This window comes from Polypterus senegalus, chromosome 9 (assembly GCF_016835505.1).
Source record: "Polypterus senegalus isolate Bchr_013 chromosome 9, ASM1683550v1, whole genome shotgun sequence".
NCBI lineage: Eukaryota > Metazoa > Chordata > Cladistia > Polypteriformes > Polypteridae > Polypterus > Polypterus senegalus.
Window position 1 is genome coordinate 102,276,005 of NC_053162.1, and position 21,700 is coordinate 102,297,704.

The 21,700-nt window shown below is 39.9% G+C and overlaps 1 protein-coding gene across 2 annotated transcripts in view; it reads left to right on the forward strand.

Annotated features, from left to right (window-relative positions):
- Positions 1 to 21,700, forward strand: part of klhdc4 (kelch domain containing 4) — a 107,979-nt gene that overhangs the window by 5,835 nt on the left and 80,444 nt on the right. For both annotated transcript variants that reach the window (XM_039763532.1, XM_039763531.1), the window contains exons 3-4: positions 2,728 to 2,806; positions 9,074 to 9,172. In XM_039763532.1, the coding sequence (XP_039619466.1) occupies positions 2,728 to 2,806; positions 9,074 to 9,172 (178 nt within the window). The remainder of the gene's footprint in view (positions 1 to 2,727; positions 2,807 to 9,073; positions 9,173 to 21,700) is intronic.

The window sequence follows — 21,700 nt, forward strand, 5'->3', positions numbered from 1 at the left end:
GCCGGATATAATTACGCTGAAAAGATATATTTTTCGTACATCGAGCCAGCGTGCTATTGTGGTTTTGCTTGCATGCCTCAATAAGTCATCCTCCCCTCGCTCTTACTTTTTACCGTTCATCTAATGAATACACTGAGTATGGCTTTACCAAAACAATCATTGATGGCGAATAAAGTATCCATTATTCGAGTATGTAGATCGGGGTTTATATATACATATATATACCGTATCGCAGCAGAGACATAGTGTGTTAAAGAAGCTATGAAAAAGAAAAGGGAACATTTTAAAAATAACGTAACATGACTGTCAATATACAGTATTTGTTTTGTGAGTGTTACTGAGTGTTGCTGTCATCAAGGATTTGATTATCATTATTTCTTTCAATCAGGTTCGTATTTGTAGGATGTGTTGTGTTCAAGTTACATTCCGTGTTTGTCAATCGTTGTAAAGATGACAGGTTTCATTCATCGATTCGTTTCTTACTGCATCAATAAACCGCTCGTCTTCTTCTTTATCTGAGACCTGACACACTGCATGCACGGGTTTTTTTTTTTACACTGCGGGACATAGACTTTTTCCACCGTGTGCTTTGTTTCCGCAGTAGCTGGATTCATGAATATGCTTGTATGTATCAGACGCTTCATATTTTTTGCTGCCTTTTCAATTGTGTAATTCGGTTTTTGTTCAGCGCTATTTGGAACTGTTGCTTTTTGGCTGTGCACTGCGTCAGTTCACGTGAGCCGCTCGGTGTACATGCATCGAAGGTTCCCAGCTGTGCTGGTGCCATCTCGTGCTATGTCCATAGCTGTATTTAATGTTACCTTAATCCTGGCACTTAAAACATTCTCTCGCAGTTTCGCTGAGTTTGTGCCAAACACCACCCTGACCATCTCATTTTCATAAGCACAGTCCTTCTCCCGTGAATATTTAGTGGGAGTTTGCTATTGGATTGCCGCTGACGGACGGCCTTATATGGGTAGGCACTAAATTACAAACGCCAGCGGCAGCCTGTCTATGAACTTAATTTAAAGTGTAGGTTTACATCGTGCTTTGTTTCCGAAGTAGCAGAACTCATGAATATGGTTGTATATGTCACTGGCTCGCTTCTTATTGTTTCGCTGCCTTCTCAATTATATAATGCATGTTTTCTTCAGCGCTTTTTGGAGGTCTTCCTGGTTTTCTATGTACTGCGTTATTACGTGGGAGGCGTGATGATGTCACACGAAACTCCGCCCCCACGGCGTTCAAGCTCATCTTCATTACAGTAAATGGAGAAAAACAGCTTGCAGTTATGACCATTACGCGTAGAATTTCGAAATGAAACCTGCCCAACTTTTGTAAGGAAGCTGTAAGGAATGAACCTGCCACATTTCAGCCTTCTACCTACACGGGAAGTTGGAGAATTAGTGATGAGTCGGTGAGTGAGTGAGTCGGTGAGGGCTTTGCCTTTTATTAGTGTAGGTAATATACAGTATATATGCCAGTATTTTAATTCAGTGTCTCTAAGTTTGTAAGTCTGTCTGCTTTTCACGAGAGAACTACTTAACAGATTTCTATAGTTTTTTTTCTATAATTTCCTTGAACATTCTGGTTGATTGTGTGACTTCCCTCATTGCAATATATATTATAGTACACTTGCAGTGCCGATTTATTTGCATGAATCCAAGACACACGCAACAGGCATTATGGAAAATAACTGCTTACATGAGTGCTTACTGGAAGACTGTCAAATCACACCTATGTGAGACTAAAGATCAAGAGCAATATCTGAGGACAGGTGAAATAAAAGTAGAACTTTGGTGAACTTTTGCCCTGTTATTTATGTTGAAAACTGTACATTACACTTCTTAAAAACCATTAGACTGAAAATAGTTTCTTTCAGGTACTCTGGCCTACTCCCATTTACCCCAAAACACATACAGGGAAGGTTAAGTGAAAATTTTATATTGGTCCTATGTGAATGCTAAAGTGTGTGAGAGCAGGACTGGCGTTGTGTGCAGGATTGTTTCGCGCCCTGTGCTCAAGAATCTGAATCAAATTAAGCTAGTTTGAGTATGGTAAATCATATAACAGAATACCTAATTTAGCAAATACAATTTTGAAAATTACTGTGCAGCATCAGGATCAGCTCTGGTTGCTTTCTTCAATAAATCAAAAAATAAAATGTGTTAATACACTGTATCAGTGGATACTCCTAACCTACTTCCCCCCTCTCTGTCTTGTTCATTCAGAGCCACTTTTATGTCGTATTGGATTTTGGTTACACCCTGCGGTGGCTTGGCGCCCTGCCCGGGGTTTGTTTCCTGCCTTGCACCCTGTGTTGGCTGGGATTGGCTCCAGCAGACCCCGTGACCCTGTAGTTAGGATAAAGAGGGTTGGATAATGGATGGATAGATGGATTTTGGTTAAGGTTTGATGACCTTCACTATTTAAAGTAAGCAACAAAGTAATAAAAACATTTAATAACTTAATATGGCCAGTATTGTCAAGTGCATAGAATACAGCAGTATCATAGTTTTCAATTAAACCATACAAATATGGAAACTGAAAAACAAACATTTGAAGAATTGTGTATTATGTTCAACTTGTAAATTCTGGAGTCTACTGTTCACAAAATATTTGTTTGATTCCTACTAATATTTCTTACATGTCAGTCCGTTTAAACTTATTTTTTATATAATACAAAAATTGTTGCTGTAAATTTTCCTATATTTTATATCTTCACAGGCTGAATGCCTCCCTCAGTCCTCATCCTGAGAAAGAGGAATTAATTCTTTTTGGAGGTGAATATTTCAATGGACGAAAAGTAAGTTACTGTTTTAACACCTTCAGTTGTATGATTACTGCTTTTGAATAATTAATGTAGCTCTCTAGCATACACATGCATCTGAAGCATAACTCATTTTCACAGCACTAATTTGCAACAAAAGAAGTGAAAAGAAATATTTCTGCAGCCACAAATCATAGAAGCTACTGGTTGTCATTGCTTGGTCCATTTGCCGGAGATATTGAAATACATATTTTTAATGCAACTTTCTTCAGTGACTGCATCCATCACTTAATTAAACCAAAATATTTATTGTCGCAGGTTTACTTTACAATGATGTTTTTCTTTTTGAGAAGAACCTCAGTAGGCTTTGTGCCCTAGGAACCAAGTTACCAGAACTATTCAATAACATTTCAGTAATTATTTACCGCTCTGATGCTGATCTTTGTGATCATAAACTAGGTCATTATGAAAGCAATTGATTAGAAGAATTCACAATTAATTGTAGAATTGTGGTATTTGGGGGTTCCTCTAGGCCGCCTCTTTCAAGATTTGGCTCAAAAACTAATCAACACATCATCCGCTCATAACAGGCTTAAATTTCAAGTTTGATATTTTTTCGTTCATCTGTTTTAGCACTAGATTGTCCTCAAGAAACTGTAACAGACCCATTCCCATCATTGACATATCAATTTTTTCGGTATCAGGTACCCTAAAATGTTGAGATCCGTCAAAATCCAGAGATCAACATTTTTGATGAATCTAAAGCTTTCGCTTCTCCCCCATAGACCATAGTTTATGGTGGGGAAGGGTGCCAAGCAAAAATTGTCTAATTTTCAGTAACAAAGTATGTCAAGGGACAAGGAAAGTCTTTGGGATCTTGCAAATTAAAAGAAAGAAGAACCACACTGGCAGTGAAAGAGTCCCTCTATATATTGAAATAAGGAATGACACCAGTCGTAGACCCTACTCAAAGGAGTAGCCATAGAAGTGATTCAGGCATGGATCATAGCACTTCCCTTAAAGTGGAGAAAAATTGAATCTGGATTTTAAATCTTGGATTTTTAAGGAGAAACTTTTAGTTAAATGCAAAATGCAGAATTGAGGTGAAAATGTGTCAGATTTGGAGTGCTTAGAAATGAGCAGTGATCCACACCATTCCAGACAGAGGTTAAACCTGTAGAACTTTGTCATAAAACAAATCCTTTGAAACTTTGATATCTTTAATTTTTCAATCCTCCTGTATGTATTTTCAAAACTAAAATGACCGTTTGGAAGTACAGTATCTCTTAGGTCTTTGTCAATATACTGTATATATAATATAGATAGATAGACCTGTACTGTGTACAGAGATGCCACAAAACACTGTACTATACAAAGTATAATACACAGGATTATATACTGGTATTGTTTTGCTAGACATATAATTATTTGTAAGTCTTAGATGCAGAAGGGGAAAAAAACTCAGTTTGGATCTTTGGAGGCATGTGAATTAAATGGGTTTAGAAATATTTCTGCTTTGGTCATTTTGACATTTTCACTATTCTTTTGTTTGTTTCAGTGGGGCAAGAGGATATGTTGAGTACAATAGATAAGGCCACTCTTTTGCCTGTAGAACTCCCAAACATTCCTCCTTTATGGAGAACTCCTACACCTGAAATGCAGAGTAAGCACAGGGACCTTTTTGAATATTTGTACTTGTGATTTAACTTTCAGTCACTACACACAGCTCATGACTGTTGGTGTAAGTTATGGCAGATAGATGCCATTGAAGTACTGCTATACCGGGCTGAAATCCCTGGGAAGATCTGTTCGTCGGTCCATCCATCCATCCATCCATCCATCCATCCATACATACATCTATCCATCCAGTCTCTACCAATGTATCAGTATGCATTCCACTAGTACTCCAGGTTTATTTTATTAGGTTATTTTTTTTAACGTAAACTATCTCAGTTTGAAAACCCATTTCTCTTTTAACTAATATGCACAATTACAGTAACAAATTGGGCCTTAACAATGAATGTACTAAAGAAGTATTTGGTTCCAAAATGTCCCGTTCATTTGTCTCCATCATCATGGATTGACTAAGGGCAATGGCATGAGTTTTCACTTGTAACTAACATCATATCATCCCTGTTAAGGAGTAAGCTCAGGAATAAGCAGATATATGATGCTATAGTGTCCTGATGATGGATGGTCTGTCAGTTAGACCACAGTTTGTGAGCCTCCTGGACAGTACCTCTGATAAAAACAACACTAAAGCACCACAAGAACAGTCATGTCTCCTTTTCTGTTCACTCAGTATGCCTGTAAATGTAACATCAGGTCATGTCACTTGCAGAAACCAAGGATTATTCACTAAATTGATTTATTGACTAGGGTGGCGAGACAGAGTGTAGGACTCGGGTAGATAACTTTGTTTCTTGGTGCAAAGAGAATTGTCTGCAACTTAACATTAGTAAAACCAAGGACCTATTAACTTTTGCCACATTGAAGAACTTTTACTTTTTGTCAGTATTGAGGGTGTGGATATGGAGGAGGTACACTAGTATAAGTAGGACTGGGCGATATGATGATTTATTACCTAAAAAGGGAGCTACTTCAGTAATATTGAAGTATTTTAGTAACAAGATGTCAGACCTCCAGCAAAGCACATAAAGAAAGAATCCCCATAGAAAATTAGTATGCTCCCTTCGAAATGCTGTTATACTCCATTAAAATTGCCCCCACTGCATCCTGAGCAGTTTTATTATAAACAAATCAGTTGCAGAGTCCATGGATCGCTGAGCAGGTGACTGAGATTCTGCCCACATACAGTGCATCCGGAAAGTATTCACAGCGCATCACTTTTTCCACATTTTGTTATGTTACAGCCTTATTCCAAAATGGATTAAATTAATTTTTTTCCTCTGAATTCTACACATAACACCCCATAATGACAACGTGAAAAAAGTTTATTTGAGATTTTTGCAAATTTATTAAAAATAAAAAAAATTGAGAAAGCACATGTACATAAGTATTCACAGCCTTTGCCATGAAGCTCAAAATTGAGCTCAGGTGAATCCTGTGTTCCCCTGATCATCCTTGAGATGTTTCTGCAGTTTAATTGGAGTCCACCTATGGTAAATTCAGTTGATTGGATATGATTTGTAAAGGCACACACCTATCTATATAAGGTCCCACAGTTGACAGTTCATGTCAGAGCACAAACCAAGTATGAAGTCAAAGGAATTGTCTGTAGACCTCCGATACAGGATTGTTTCGAGACACAAATCTGGGGAAGGTTACAGAAAAATTTCTGCTGCTTTGAAGGTCCCAATGAGCACAGTGGCCTCCATCATCCATAAGTGGAGGAAGTTCGAAACCACCAGGACTCTTCCTAGAGCTGGCCGGCTATCTAAACTGAGCGATCAGGGGAGAAGGGCCTTAGTCAGGGAGGTCACCAAGAACCTGATGGTCACTCTGTCAGAGCTCCAGAGGTCCTCTGTGGAGAGAGGAGAACCTTCCAGAAGGACAAACATCTCTGCAGCAATCCACCAATCAGGCCTGTATGGTAGAGTGGCCAGACGGAAGCCACTCCTTAGTAAAAGGCACATGGCAGCCCGCCTGGAGTTTGCCAAAATGCACCTGAATGACTCTCAGACCATGAGAAACAAAATCTGGTCTGATGAGACAAAGATTGAACTGTTTGGTGTGAATGCCAGGCGTCACGTTTGGAGGAAACCAGATAAAATACCATCTCTACAGTGAAGCATGGTGGTGCCAGCATCATGCTGTAGGGATGTTTTTCAGCGGCAGGAACTGGGAGACTAGTCAGTATGAAGGGAAAGATGACTGCAGCAATGTACAGAGACATCCTGGATGAAAACCTGCTCCAGAGCGCTCTTGACCTCAGACTGGGGCGACAGTTCATCTTTCAGCAGGATAACAACCCTAAGCACACAGCCAAGATATCAAAGGAGTGGCTTCAGGACAACTCTGTGAATGTCCTTGAGTGGCCCAGCCAGAGCCCAGACTTGAATCCGATTGAACATCTCTGGAGAAATCTTAAAATGGCTGTGCACCGATGCTTCCCATCCAACCTGATGGAGCTTAAGAGGTGCTGCAAAGAGGAATGGGCGAAACTGACCAAGGATAGGTGTACCAAGCTTGTGGCATCATATTCAAAAAGACTTGAGGCTGTAATTGCTGCCAAAGGTGCATCAACAAAGTATTGAGCAAAGGCTGTGAATACTTATGTACATGTGATTTCTCAGTTTTTTTATTTTTAATAAATTTGCAAAAACCTCAAGTAAACTTTTTTCGCATTGTCATTATGGAGTGTTGTGTGTAGAATTCTGAGGAAAAAAATGAATTTAATCTATTTTGGAATAAGGCTGTAACATAACAAAATGTGGAAAAAGTGATGCGCTGTGAATACTTTCTGGATGTACTGTATCTTAGTGTTATTGGTGGAAACAATTTTGTTGTTTCTCTTCTTTTGTGAGAAGAGTATTAGAAGTACATTTTGTGAATTATTGTTTCATGGTTATGGACAGCAAGGTAGTGCAGTGGTTAACTATGTTGCTTCAAGAATCCAGCATCAGGAGTTTGAACCCCCATCCCCAGTTGATGGCTACGTGGAGTTGGTAGGTTCTCTCATATCTTCATAGATTTTCCTTTGGATGTTTCAGTGTTCCTACCACATACTCAAAGATGCATAGATTTGGTAGAATAAAGAGTTGAGTTTAACTGTGGATGTTTGTGTTAGTGGACCCTGTGGTATACTGGACTAGCTATCTCTGTGACACTGATTTACACAAAAAAAAATCTACATTTTCTGCTACAGTTGGTCATATTTATTTCTACTTTCTCAATAAAAAACGTTTTTGTTAAATACTGCTATTTTTTACAAATCACTTTCTGTTTTAACTATTTAAACGGTTAATGATTCTAGCAGTATTTTAAAATATCAAAACTTATTTTTTGTGATTCAACAAGTAAGTTTATAAAATTTCAGTAGATAAAAAAGCTTCCAAGCTTTCAAATACTCCACCTCTTTTACTGTATTCTGCCATTAGTGCACTGGAAATATTGAGACTTTGACTTATTGAATGTGTAAGCAAATGCAGTATTTCCCTTTTAGAAGGAGGAAGACAAGAGACATATAGAATTAAAATTAGTTAAGCAAATGTTATGATGAGGTTCAGATTTAAGTGCATGCGTATTTTCAGTGTTAAGAAACTATATGTAGACCATTGCAATTTTTGTAGTGGATATTATTAGTAACGTTAAATTTAAAAACATTTTATGGTGAAAGAAAATCATTCATTTAATTTTTCTGCATTCATGCTTTTCTTAGTAAAACTAACTCATAAACACACAAGTTCTTCACACCTTTTCTTTTTAGCATTTTAATCAAAGGTGCATGGCTCAGTAGAGAGTTTTTTAAGCCATGGTTGGCAAATGGTTTCTTGACCAGATATGATTGAACGATCTCAAATTTGTTTCCCAGATAGCTAATAGCACCTGGAAATTTGCTTTCTCTTTTACCATATTTACGGCTAGGTGATCGTAGTAATTGTACCAAACATTCCTGAGCAGCATTTTAGTTATTGTATGTTTGACACTATGTACAAAGCAAAGCAACAGTGATGATGCAAGATGTCAGATGCTGCCATCTTAGATGCATGGAATATTTTTAATTGCATGCCGACTATATCAAACACACAATTTTCCTGACCTGATATTGAAACTTGAAATTAATTTGTAGTGCTTTTATTTTTCTTAAATGTTCTTTTGTTTCCAGTGAAAACTTTTTATAACTATAATTAGACTTTTAGTACTGTTCCTGGTTTCATCCATCCATCCATTATCCAACCCACTATATTCTAAGTACAGGGTCACGGGTTTCTGCTGGAGCCAATCCCAGCCAAAATAGGGCGCAAAGCAGGAAACAAACCCCGGGCAGGGTGCCAGCCCACCGCAGGGCGCACACACACACCAAGCACACACTAGGGACAAATGCACCTAACCTGCATGTCTTTGGACTTTGGGTGGAAACCCACGCAGACACGGGGAGAACATGCAAACTCCACGCAGAGAGGACCTGGGAAGCGAACCCAGGTCTCCTAACTGCGAGGCAGCAGCGCTATCGCTGCGCCACCGTGTCACCCGTTCCTGGTTTAATTTTGGAAAATTTGGTTATGTGAAATGAAGTTTATGGTTTCATCTTTTAACAGCATAAGATGCATTTTACATAATTTAGAGGTTTTTGTTTGGGGAAAAAAATAACATTTTAAAGTTTTGTATTTTATTACGCAGACATTCCTGTACAATGAAATGTTCTTTTACAATATAAAGAAGAACTCTTGGACAAAAGTGGATATTCCCAACCCTCCACCTCCTCGGTGTGCCCATCAGGTAAATAAATATGTACTGATATTTTATATGTATTTAGTTTACACATAATGTACTTTTAAGGAGTAAACCAAAATGTTTTTGGATTGTAATTATGTAAGTTAGAGGTGTGCTTCTGTCTAACTCTTGTGCTGTGATCTCATATTGTTATTGCAAGTATTTAAATTAGATCCTAGCATTAAACATTTTTTTTTTAGAAATCAATTAACTGCTCACCACAGGCAGTAAGCTGTTAAACTGAATGTCAGTTTTTCCTGTAAAATGTACTTCCTGGATGATACCCCTAAACATTTTATGGTGAAAGAGCGCATGGCATGCAGTGATTTCCTTTCAAAAATATTAGTAGGTGCTTTTTAGCAAGTGGAATTACTTGGTAGTACGTTGAGAGGTCCAGGATTGCTTGGAGATTTTATATGATGAGCCACTATGTAATTTTAAATAGCATAATTTTGACTTTAATGGAAACAGAGGCTCAGATATACAAGAAATGCATTCAGCCTGCCAAACTTATATGCAGTATCTCTTTAGAACAGGGTTCTCAAACTCCAGTTCTGGGGGACCACAATGGCTGAAGGTTTTTTCTTAAATAGTGGCCTGTTTTGCTGCCAATTAACTTCTTTTGAATTAATTGTAATTGACTTGCTCTTGATGACTTGCATCCCTTAATTTTTTCTTTTTCATTAATTAGCTGCCAAACAATAATGAGATACAAAATAAGCCAAAACATGACCAGCAAACTGTGTCCATCACACAGTACCTCAAAATAAAGAAAGATGAAGGTCTCAGGAATGTTGATCTGCTCAGGTCCCCAAAATATTTTAACAGTGCTCTTAGAAAAGAGAAAATCAACAATTTGGGAAATGTAGTCTATTGCACAGTGAGAGCAGCAACAAGCCATGGAATTAAAGAACAGGTTTAATTAACAGCCAGAATCAGAACCTAATTAAGCAACTGTTTGGAGTGAAGTTGGTTGGAGTTTGAGGCCCTGACTTAGTTGGTCTTCTGTTAGCTCACTTTTCATTTCATGTTTGTTTGGGTACCATTTAAGAAAAGAAATTAAGAAATTTAGAGGAACGATGAAGATATTCAGGGAAACAAATCTTAAAAATCAAGTCAATTATAATTAATTCAAAAGAAGTTAATTAGCTGCAAAAACAGGTCATTAATTAAGAAAAGGGTTAGAATGAAAACCTGCATTCACTGTGGCCCTCCAGGATCAGAGTTTGAGAACCCTGCTTATTGGTGCAGTTTGAAAAAGGTAAACACAAAAACAATCAATATAATAAATAGAACTGTGATATATTTAAGACCAAAGAAATTGGGAAAAATAAAAAGGTTTTATTCTGATACAATTTAGAATTTAGTAAAGCAACGGCATTTTATGGTTCATACAGTGAATGAAACCATTAAAACTATGAGCACCACTAAAGAAAATACTGTAAAAGGAAATCTTGTATCCATCTGTTGTCTGGTGTAATTTGTCTAAATCATGTTTGCAGATTGCAAGAAGTAATAAGTAAGTACTACATAAGTAGTCAATTGCTTGTTTATTGAGTATTCATGCTGCGTAATGCAAATAGAAGGGTGCAGATTGACCAGACTCATTCAGGCTAACCGAAAAGTCACAAACACTTAGATTACAGCTCTTTACAACAATGGTGTACAAAAGGACATGTCTAAATGTATTATGAGTTGGACCTTCAAATTAGACCTGGGTAAAAATATCCATTTTTTGATTAATCGTTACTTTTTGTTTAAGCAATTTGATATTGATTCTCAAAGTCTCAAGATGGATCTTGTAAATCTCTCTCCTGCTCAATTACTATATGTAGATTTTTTGCTTATCTTCGTTTTTGGTGTCCGATCCAGTAGATGTTGCTAATGCGCCTGTTAAGGCTTTCTACAGAAAAAGCACTTTCCTATAATCGGCATGTTGGACACTTAAATCAAATGTGTGAACGTCCCACAGATTCAAATGGTGCGTCAGTAAAGAACTTCTTCTGATCCTCCTTTGATGAAGGCATTGTTTTGTTGATGTATGCTTTGTGGTGTTGTCATGCTGAAAGGTGAAGTTCCTCTTCATCTTCCTACCAGATGCTTGAATGTTTTGTGCCAAATAGACTGTTTCTTTCTGAGCCATTCATGATTTGAACCACCTTTTGAAGCTTCAGTTTTAACTGAAGAGAACCAGCTCCAAAGCATTATACTGCCCCCACTATGCTTCACTGTTGGTAAGGTGTTCTTTTGATGATGTGCTGTGTTGTTTTTGCACCAAATATACAATTTGGAATTATGTCCAAATAGTTCAACCTTGGTCTCATCAGACTAAAATACATTTTTCCATGTAGTTGTGGAGACTGGCCTCCCTGACCAGTTTTCTCCTTGTCTTGACATCTTGATCTTGATAGAGTCACAGTTAAGCCATATTTTTTCCACTTGATGATGCTTGTATTCACAGTGCTCCATGGGATGTGTAATGTTTTGGATACTTTTTTGTACTCTGGTCCAGAGTGATACCTTTCAAAGATGAGATTCCATTTCTTGTTTGAAATGCTCTTTGCAGACCTTGGCTTTTAGAGTATGTTGCAACCAAGAGAATATCAGAATAATCCTACAGGAACAGCCAAACGTTATCTGAGCTGATCCAGAGCCACTTTAATTGACGTTAGGTGTATACTAACTGTTATTTTAGATAAGGCTTATTGTGATTGGTTGATTCTGAACGCAGTCACATGCTTGATTATTAAAGGGTGTACAAACTATTGCAACCAGGTTTTTTGTATGATTTTCTTTTTTTCACTAAACATTTCCTGATTTGTTTTCACCTTCTTTGCATAAATTACAATTTTGCAATAATGGTGGAATAAATTCTAACAGGATTTATTTTGGTTACATTTTTTATTACGCAAATGTGATTTTGGCAGGGATGTACAGTCATATCAAAAAGACCCCTGCATAATAATTTTCTCTACTTTCAACAAAAAAAGAGAACAGTGGTATGTCTTTCATTTCCTAGGAACTACTGGGGTGTTTTCCGAACAAAGATTTTTAGTGAAGCAGTATTTAGTTGTATGAAATTAAATCAAATGTGAAAAACTGGCTGTGCATAAATTTGGGTACCCTTGTAATTTTGCTGATTTGAATGAATATAAATGCTCAATACTAATTATTTGCAACACCAAATTGGTTTCATTAGCTCGTTAAACCTTGAGCCATAGACGGGTGTGTCCAATCATGACAAAAGGTATTTAAGGTGGTCAGTTGCAAGTTGTGCTTCCGTTTGACTCTCCTCTGAAGAGTGACAGCATGGGATCCTCAACGCAACTCTCAAAAGATCTGGGGCCTCATGTATAAACGGTGCACAGAAATGTTTCGTAAGCCTGTTTCCACGTTCAAATTGCGATGTATAAAACCTAAACTTGGTGTAAAGCCATGCACATTTCCACGGTAGCTCATACCGTGGCGTACGCAAGTTATATTGATTTGCATGTTCAAAGAGGCATAATTCTGTGAGGAGACGGGATGGGACAGCAGGCACGTGCATGTGCGTTTCTTTTCACGCTGACTGTGATTTATGTAGTGGAAGAACGTGGAAGTGAGTGAATGCACAGATTTATGCATCTGGATTTTTTTGTGCGTAAGCACATTTCCACTTTTGTGCTCACGCCATGTTATAGTGTGAATTCTACGCACGGCGTTATGCATTAGGCAGATTAGGGGCAGACTACAAAAAGCTATCTCAGAGGTTTAAACTGTCAGTTTCAACTGTAAGGAATGTAATCATGAAATTGAAGGCCACAGGCACAGTTGCTGTTAAACCCAGGTCTGGCAGGCCAAGAAAAATGCAGGAGGTGCATATATGCAGAATTGTGAGAATGATTACAGACAACCCACAGATCACCTCCAAAGACCTACAAAAACGTCTTGCTGCAAGTGGTGTATCTGTACATCGTTCTACAATTCAGCGCAATTTGCACAAAGAACATCTGTAATGGCAGGGTGATGAGAAAGAAGCCCTTTTTGCAGTCACGCCACAAACACAGTCGCTTGTTGTATGCAAATCCTCATTTAGACAAGCCAGATTCATTTCGGAACAAAGTGCTTTGGACTGATGAGACAAAAATTGAGTTATTTGGTCATAACAAAAAGCGCTTTGCATGGCGGAAGAAGAACACCGCATTCCAAGAAAAATACCTGCTACCTACTGTCAAATTTGGTGGAGGTTCCATCTTGATGTGTGGCTGTATGGCTAATTTAGGGACTGGGGCCCTTGTTAAAGTCAAGGGTCGGATGAATTCAACCCAGTTTCAACAAATTCTTCAGGATAAAGTTCAAGCATCAGTCACATTGTTGAAGTTGCCTAGGGGTTGGAAATTCCAACACGACAATGACCCAAAACACAGTTCGATAATCTACAGAGGCATTCATGCAGAGGGCGAAGTACAATATTGTGGAATGGCCGTCACAGTTCCCTGACTTGAACATCATCGAAAATCTATGGGATGATTTGAAGCAGGCTGTCCATGCTCGGCAGCCATCAAATTTAACTAAACTGGAGAGATTCTGTATGGATGAATGGTCAAAAATACCTCAGTTCAGAATCCAGGCACTCATCAAAGGCTATAGGAGGTGCCTAGAGGCTGTTATATTTGCAAAAGGAGACTCCGCTAAATATTGATGTAATATCTCTGTTGGAGGGCCCAAATTTATGCACCTACCTAATTTTGTTATGAAGCATATTGCATATTTTCTGTTAATCCAATAGACGTAATGTCACTGCTGAAATACTACTGTTTCCATAAGACATGTCATATATTAAAAGGAAGTTGCAACTTTGAAAGCTCAGCCAATGATAAACAGAGGGTTTCCCAGACTTTTTCATATGACTGTATAGACTTTTGTATATCTACTGTACATACAGTATAAACTAATTAATATATACACACACACACATATGTATTCGTGTATTAACTCTTTCAGGGCTGATGTCGACTTTTGTCAAATGGAGGAGCTGACAATAATCAGTAATCCACTGTAAACTCTGTCAAAACCAACCATTACGTTTTAGTTAGACTCTCGTTGGTAGAAGGAAAGTGATACAAGTGATCAAAAACAAATGAGAGGTTTTGCAGCTTCAGCCGATTGGTCCCCAGCTAATCGTTGTGCTGAACAGGTTTCATGTAGCGGACACAACCTACGGCATTGTTGGCGTGGGAGGACTGCGACTTAACAATGATCAGAGGTAGAAACCAGATTGCAATGCATTGTGACCGTGACTGCTGCTGCTGCCCTGTGCAGCCACGTGAACACAGCCTGGCAGCTTGCCTGCCGCACATTCTTGGCAAACTGGCAGCCACAGCATGCAGCAACAGACGTTTTATGTTGATTTCTGTGTGAAGCCATTGCATTATAGAAAATTATGTTTTTTGGAAAAGGTATTCAGCCCTCAAAGAGTTAAAGGCAGGTTTTCTGGGTAGGTGTGCAGGCAGACTGGCAACCCAGTTAAACCTTACTTCACAACCAAAATAAAAATGTCCCAAAAATTCTCTATTTGGGTGTTCATATAAAATGATGAGATGCAATTGGATCCTCTTCTTTTCAGCACTTTTACTCACCAAGGTGAATGTTTTTTTTTTCCACTGGTTTTTTGTAGCCCTGCTTAGGAGCATCTATAAGGGCTTTTGTTTTGGTATTAGGAGGAGTTCCTTAAAGAAGCCTTCTAATGCTTTAACCCTGAATCATTAAGAAAGGTAGTCTTGACATGCATAACATGCTACCTCCTAATGGTAAAAACCCTTAAAGTAATCCACTGCAGTTTTACCAACTATAAGCTTCATGTCCCAGCTCACTGTTATTTATATGCTGTCAATACCAAACATTTTAAAGTGTCACTATAAGAGAGGAGTAAGAAACAAGATGTTCATATATGTAAACAAACTATGCAGTGATCGCTACAAATGTTTCTAACACCTTGTTAATTCTGTTGTATACCCTGCCAAATTTAGATTATCCAGGAGGCAAAGGGGGTGTTCCTAATCCAGTACCCCTTCAGAGTGTGTGTATGTATTTATATATAAACAAAACAAAATAGATATTTTTGACAATTGACCTCAGTGTATTAACAGTTTAAGGCTTTACTGATTTTAATGTTGCTGTGTGACAGGATGTTTTCAACGCTACTGAAAGGTTAAGTTTAGTATTTTTTTCAAGTCAAAGTTATTTCTTCACAATCATATTAATTTGCCATATGTAATTGTGTTCTAAAGCGAAGCAGTTTTTATAAATTTTAATAGCTAGCTGGTCTGCTCTTGTACTTTATAATAGAAGTAAAGGATACCATTGTCCAACATGAAATCAAAAGACTTTAAACTTACTGAATATGTCCACTTTGAAGTAGTGAAGATTTTGATTTAAGACAACTTTACTTCCATGTTTCTGAGGCAGGCTTGTGACAACAAAAGTAAACTAGAAATTGTACAAAGAATCTGATAAAATATACCATTTTCTTGAGGTAAGAATATGCCTCTTTCTCACTTTTATGTGTGTTGTGGGTGTTATGGGTTGAACCCTAATTCTCCAAATTTTGCAGGCTTAATAAGCTAGTTGTGTCTCAGCAATTCTGCTTGTTCAACACTTCTGCTCATTTAATGGCTTGTAGCAACAGACAGATGTGTGTTCAGATCATATGATTATTTCTTCCAAAACTGTTCCCGCTTCTTGCCTGTTGTATTTTTTTTTTTTCTTACGTTATATAGTCTGTAGGACCAGAGTCACACAGAATAGCAGCGTGGTGAAGAGTACACATAAAAGTTTCATTATAGTTTATATACACAACAGTACATCTGATCTAAACAAATTACCACAGTGTATCATTACATTTACAATTTTACAAGTCTAAAATTATACTTTTTAACAAACCGTAGGGTTTTTTTTTTTATAGAGCTAAGCCATCTGCATGTTGTTATCATTTCAGAGTAAGTTAAAAGGATACATCACATCTCAGCATTACTCCCATGGCATGTCTTGTTCATAGAACAATTAAAAAAGTGAGAAACTGAAAAAGGCAGAGTCAGCAATAGAGTCAAGTCACTGTAAAACAGATTGAGGGACCACAAACCGATTATCTAATTTTATAGCAAATGCTCAGTTGCTCTCCTTGAGAATCTCATATATATTTCTCTTCTGGTTCGTCCTGCTTCCTCTTCAAACCCGGTCCCTCCCTCGCACAGCCCACACGGCATTTCTCGATTCCTACCCACAGGAGTTTTTGAACACCCTCACACCAACTGGCATGCCTCCCCATATCCTTCATCTGAAGATGGTAGCCATAGTTATGCTCCTCCGAAATATTATGCCATTAAAAGGTCTTTGCAACGGAACAAGACTCATCGTTACCCGAATACATACAAACTAGCCAAACCGCGGTGTAGTATACGCCGCATAATTAATTATTGATGGGTGAACAATTCCTGAAAGACACAGTTTTCCAAATGGGGTGGGTTTGAGGGTATGACTGTGAGTGAATGAAAAGGTGGAACTCTGGAGAGAGCAACATACAATTGTCCGTGACTGAAAACTGGTTTTGACAGATACAAGCATTTCTTTTTGAAAGTTTGGCCCTGTGCCTTATTAATTCTCATTGCAAAGGCCAATCTAACAGGAAATTGTCTGCGTGTAAAAGTAAAAGGCAAATTTGAATCTGATGGGGTCGGGGAAATCCGGGGAATAAGGAGAGTTTGTGAGGTAGCAGCTGCGATAGTTTTACACTCCAGTACATTGCGGTGAATGTTGGTAACAGAAAGTCTAGTGCCATTATAGAGACCTTTTGCTGGCATGAGGTTTCTGAGAAGCATGACGACTGAACCAATTTTAATTTGGAGTTTATGCGGAAGCATGCCAGTGGGAGTAAGACTGTTAAGAAATTCTTTGGGGAATGAAAGTTGATCTGCAGGATCGTCTGTGACGATGGAGTCAACGCTGGTGAAAGTTACTTTGTTCGTAGGGATAAGTCCTCGAGAGCGAGGGTGGATGCGGGAAGAAGGTTAAAGTTGGCGGGCAGGGCTCTGTCATGCGTTTCCCATGACGTGGGTGGGCGGGCGGGACTCTGTCGTGCGTATCCCATGGTCGGGCGACTTGGTCGATCTATACTAATAAAAGGCAAAGCCCTCACTCACTCACTCACTGACTCACTGACTCATCACTAATTCTCCAACTTCCCGTGTAGGTAGAAGGCTGAAATTTGGTACTTATTTCGGTGGTATGATGCCACTGTCGGCCGCCATATTAAACTTTTAATGGAAACCGATGTACGTACTTATTTCGTTGGTATGACACCACTGTCGGCCGCCATATTGAACTTTCCAACGTCACTAATTCTCCAACTTCCCGTGTAGGTATAAGGCTGAAATTTGGCAGGCTCATTCCTTACAGCTTATTTACAAAAGTTTAGCAGGTTTCATTTGGAAATTCTATGCGTAACGGTCATAATGGTCAACAACGTCTGCCATGTTGAACTTTCTTATTTACGGCCCCATCTTCACAAAATTGGGTTGGTGGCTTCCCTGAGCTAACCGAAACCAATGTACGTACTTATTTCGGTGGTATGACGCCACTGTCAGCCGCCATATTGAACTTTCAACGTCACTAATTCTCCAACTTCCCGTGTAGGTAGAAGGCTGAAATTTGGCAGGCTCATTCCTTACAGCTTACTTACAAAACTTAAGCAGGTTTCATTTCGAAATTCTACGGGTAATGGTCATAACGGTCAACAACGTCCGCCATGTTGAACTTTCTTATTTATGGCCCGATCTTCTTGAAATTTGATAGGCGGCTTCCCTGCACTAACCAAAACCAATTTACGTACTTATTTCGGTGGTATGATGCCAGTCTCGGACGCCATATTGATCTTTTCAACAGTCTTTGTTACTTATGGGCCCATCTTCAAGAAATTTGGTACACGGGTTCCCAACGCTAACTGAATCCTACTTTCGTACATATATACGTCCATAGCCTGCAGCTCGGTCACCATGTGAGGTGGTGTTGGGTCCCCCATCCCAACGCCTCCCACGTTCTTGGCTGCCTGCCTATATAAGACCATTCGTCGCTCCGGTCTCTACATTCCCTTCCTTGCTTTGCCACGGGATTTACGTCTCCCTACTGATAACTACAGCCTTTTTGTTTAATCCACGGCTTCTCCGCTGTTTTATTGTTTGTTTATTACAATTATAGTTATTGTATAGTTATTTTAGACTTACTTTACATTGCTCAGGTACCCATTTCCTTTATCATTCCAACCCCCATTACCATGTCTATCGAGGTGATCACTGTCGATCAAAGAACTGTCACTTACCGAGTGGTTTCCATGCCCGGAGATGGCACCTACCTTTTCCATTCTCTTTGTTACATATTGCACGGCCATATCAGGCTCACTCTTGATATCCGGAGGAACATTGTGTCTTATGTATTGAATGACTGGGACAGGTTCAAGGTGTGGACTGATGACAGTACAGGAGGTACTACACAGGAGCACTATAAGAGTGAGATGCTTAAGCCCTTCACCTATGGTTCTGCATGCGAGTTGATGGCTGCCGCTGAATTGTTCGGTTGTCGCTTTCAAGTGTACCGAAATGGCCAAATATTTTACACCTTTTGACAACCGCCAATGCCTCTTAAACATCTTAGATTCACAGGTGACGATTTCAGTAGTGGACACTTTGATGTTTATGGATGTTTAAACTCTCAAAAGCTGGATGTGATTTTATTGATGAAACCGGTTGTGTGCTTACCACGCTTGACAGATACCGAATGTCACTTCAACACAACAAATCCTGCAAATACTGTCGTAATTGAAACAAACCATGAAACTCAAACCGATTAAAGAGTAAGCTCAGCGCACAGCTTGGTCATGTTACAACCGGAGGGCCGAACTGACAACATGGTATACAAAGAGATCCTTAACAAATAATTATTGGCATATTTTCCCTCAGTTTAAAAAGGTTTAATTTTCTTCTTAATAAAAATTTTAATGCAGTACTTCGCCGCTGCGAAGCTCGGGTATTTTGCTAGTATTAAACTAAATGTAAAAACATTGAATAACACTGAGAAAACCTTGAACAAACAGAGAAAACTAACACTGCAAGAGTTTGCGCTATAGCGCTACGAACCGCTCGCTAAAAACACTCTTTTTAATGAGTTTTAAGCACAGGGAAATAAATTGAACATTTAAAAAATCCGTAATTTAATAAACCACCAAGAAAAGTAGCATTGCAACAATGCATGCTACGAACTGAACACTGTAAACAGAAGTGAAGTGGAGGTTAAAATCCAATAGAAAAAATACAACGAGGTTAAAACATTGCTCTGATCTGTCTCTTTAAAAACAAGCCTGGTGCATTCTTTAACTGCTTTCTCGGCATTATTCGTCCAGCCCTCTCTCTCTCTCTCTCTCTCTCGCGTGTGTGTGTGTGTGTGTTTGTGTGTGTGTGTGTGTGTGTGTGTGTGTGTGTGTCTCTCTCTCTCTCTCTCTCTCTCTCTCTCTCTCTCTCTGAGTCTTTGTATGTTTAAATGTATTCTTGTAGACCAAAAGTAATATTTAAGTGTGAGATATCACTAAAACATCGTATTGTTGTTTGTGCCGCAAATAAGTAAGTCTCTTGAAGTGCTGAATGACAGGCTGTTATTCCTATAGCACTTGTATGGTTTAAAGTGCTAAGGGTTAATCAGCGTGTGTGTCATTCATGGGGCACTGTTGTGGTTAGGGTCTGTGTGTGTGTTTATGTGTGTGTGTGTTCATCTTAAAGTGCAACAGTAGACCAACCCGATAACGAACTTGACGAGAACACTTACCCTTGAGGAAACAGGTAAAAGTGCAAGTAGAGGGAAATGCCACGATAATACAGACGGCCGCAAGACCGGTGCAGACAATCGGGACGGAGTTGTTTAGCAGCTGACATTCACCAGCTGCCTCTCCGCACGCTTCTCTACCATGCTGTCGGCCATCACAGCCACGTCTTGTGTAGTGGGTGGAGCGGCCTGACAGGCAGTACTAACCATCACCGCAGCCGCTGCGCCCCGCCCCCTTTCCTCTATGGCACAGGCCTCACTTACCTGTACCACTGTGTCCTGCATGCTCGAGGCTGAGGCCCCACATGTGTCAAGCCACTTAACAATGGCTGTCATCGGGGCGCTGAGTTTCTTGTCCAACCCCTCCTTCGTCTCCTGCAGGACCTGAAAACCCTTAACCAAGGACTGCAGGGGGAGGAGAACAAGTTTCCCCTCCCATGCAGCCCAAGAACAGTTAATACTTTCAGTCGGCGGTGGGTTCGGGTTCATCTCGTCTCGTCCCCTCCCGCCGACCGTGAGCCATCGACGCCCCTGCGGGATCTCTGCAGGCCCCTTCGGGTAATCTCGAGGTTCAGGTAGGAGGTCCATCATCCCTGCCTGCGAATCTCCCCAAGAGCTCGCTCCGCTGTCATGCCACAAACACCTTCTGCGGCCTTGAGTGTCTTTCTCCTCATGCTGTGCGTGCCCGTCTGCGGCCTTGAGTGCGCTCTCCCCGCGCTGTGCTGTGTGTGTTTGCCTGCGGCTGCTTCGGGAGCGAGCTCTCTGTGCAGCTGCCTCGAGCACGTGCCTCGCTCTGCTGTGTCGGGTCTTCACACGAATTTAGTTGCAGGTTTCTCTGGACGACTACGCCAGTATAATATGGACGCTGTATAGCTCCCGACTCGGGATAGACTGACGCAGTGGCACGTACAAAATACACACAGGCTTTTATTTTTCTTCCCCCGTGGGCACACGTCTTCCCTGTGACCCACAGGCAATACACAGTCCCAAAGCACAAGTACACCAAAGCACTCTCTTTCTTTCTCCACCACTCCTCTTCAAGCTTAGTCCTCCTCCTCCCGACTCTGGCTTTCGAGTGGTGTTGGCTGGCCCCTTTTATATCCCACCCGGAAGCGTTCCAGGTGCTTGGCCACCTGGTCCTATTTGTACTTCCGGGTGGAGTAGAAGACTCGTCCAGCCGGATTGTTGACTCCATGTAGTGCCCCCTAGCGGCCATCCCAACTCCTAACCAGGCTATGGAAGACTCCATCTCCCATGGAGCCAGGCAGGAGGCTGGGAAATCACCGTCAGTCCAGGAGGCTGCCACCAAGTGTCCCTGGGGAGGTATTGAGCTGTCCATGTCTGTTCCCCTGGAATATATGCAGTAGGGGCGTCCCGGCCGGGCATGGCACCCAGCCGTCCATCACAAGGTATTATGATCATAAGTGATAACTGGAAATATAGTGCACAAAAATAAAAATAACACTTCACAGAAAACACACAGGTCTGTGAGGCATAACATGGAAAATGTTCCAACTCTCTTGTGCCATAATGTTAGGTTTAGCAATGTAAGTTGAATTGTATTTTGTTAAAGAAACCTCTTACTGCTTCAGACATGACTAAATTGAATGCTGTGCTATATTTAGCTATTAATGTGATAGTCTATGTGCTACCCCGTGGGCTGTGCTCTGCCTTGTGCAGTGGCAGGAC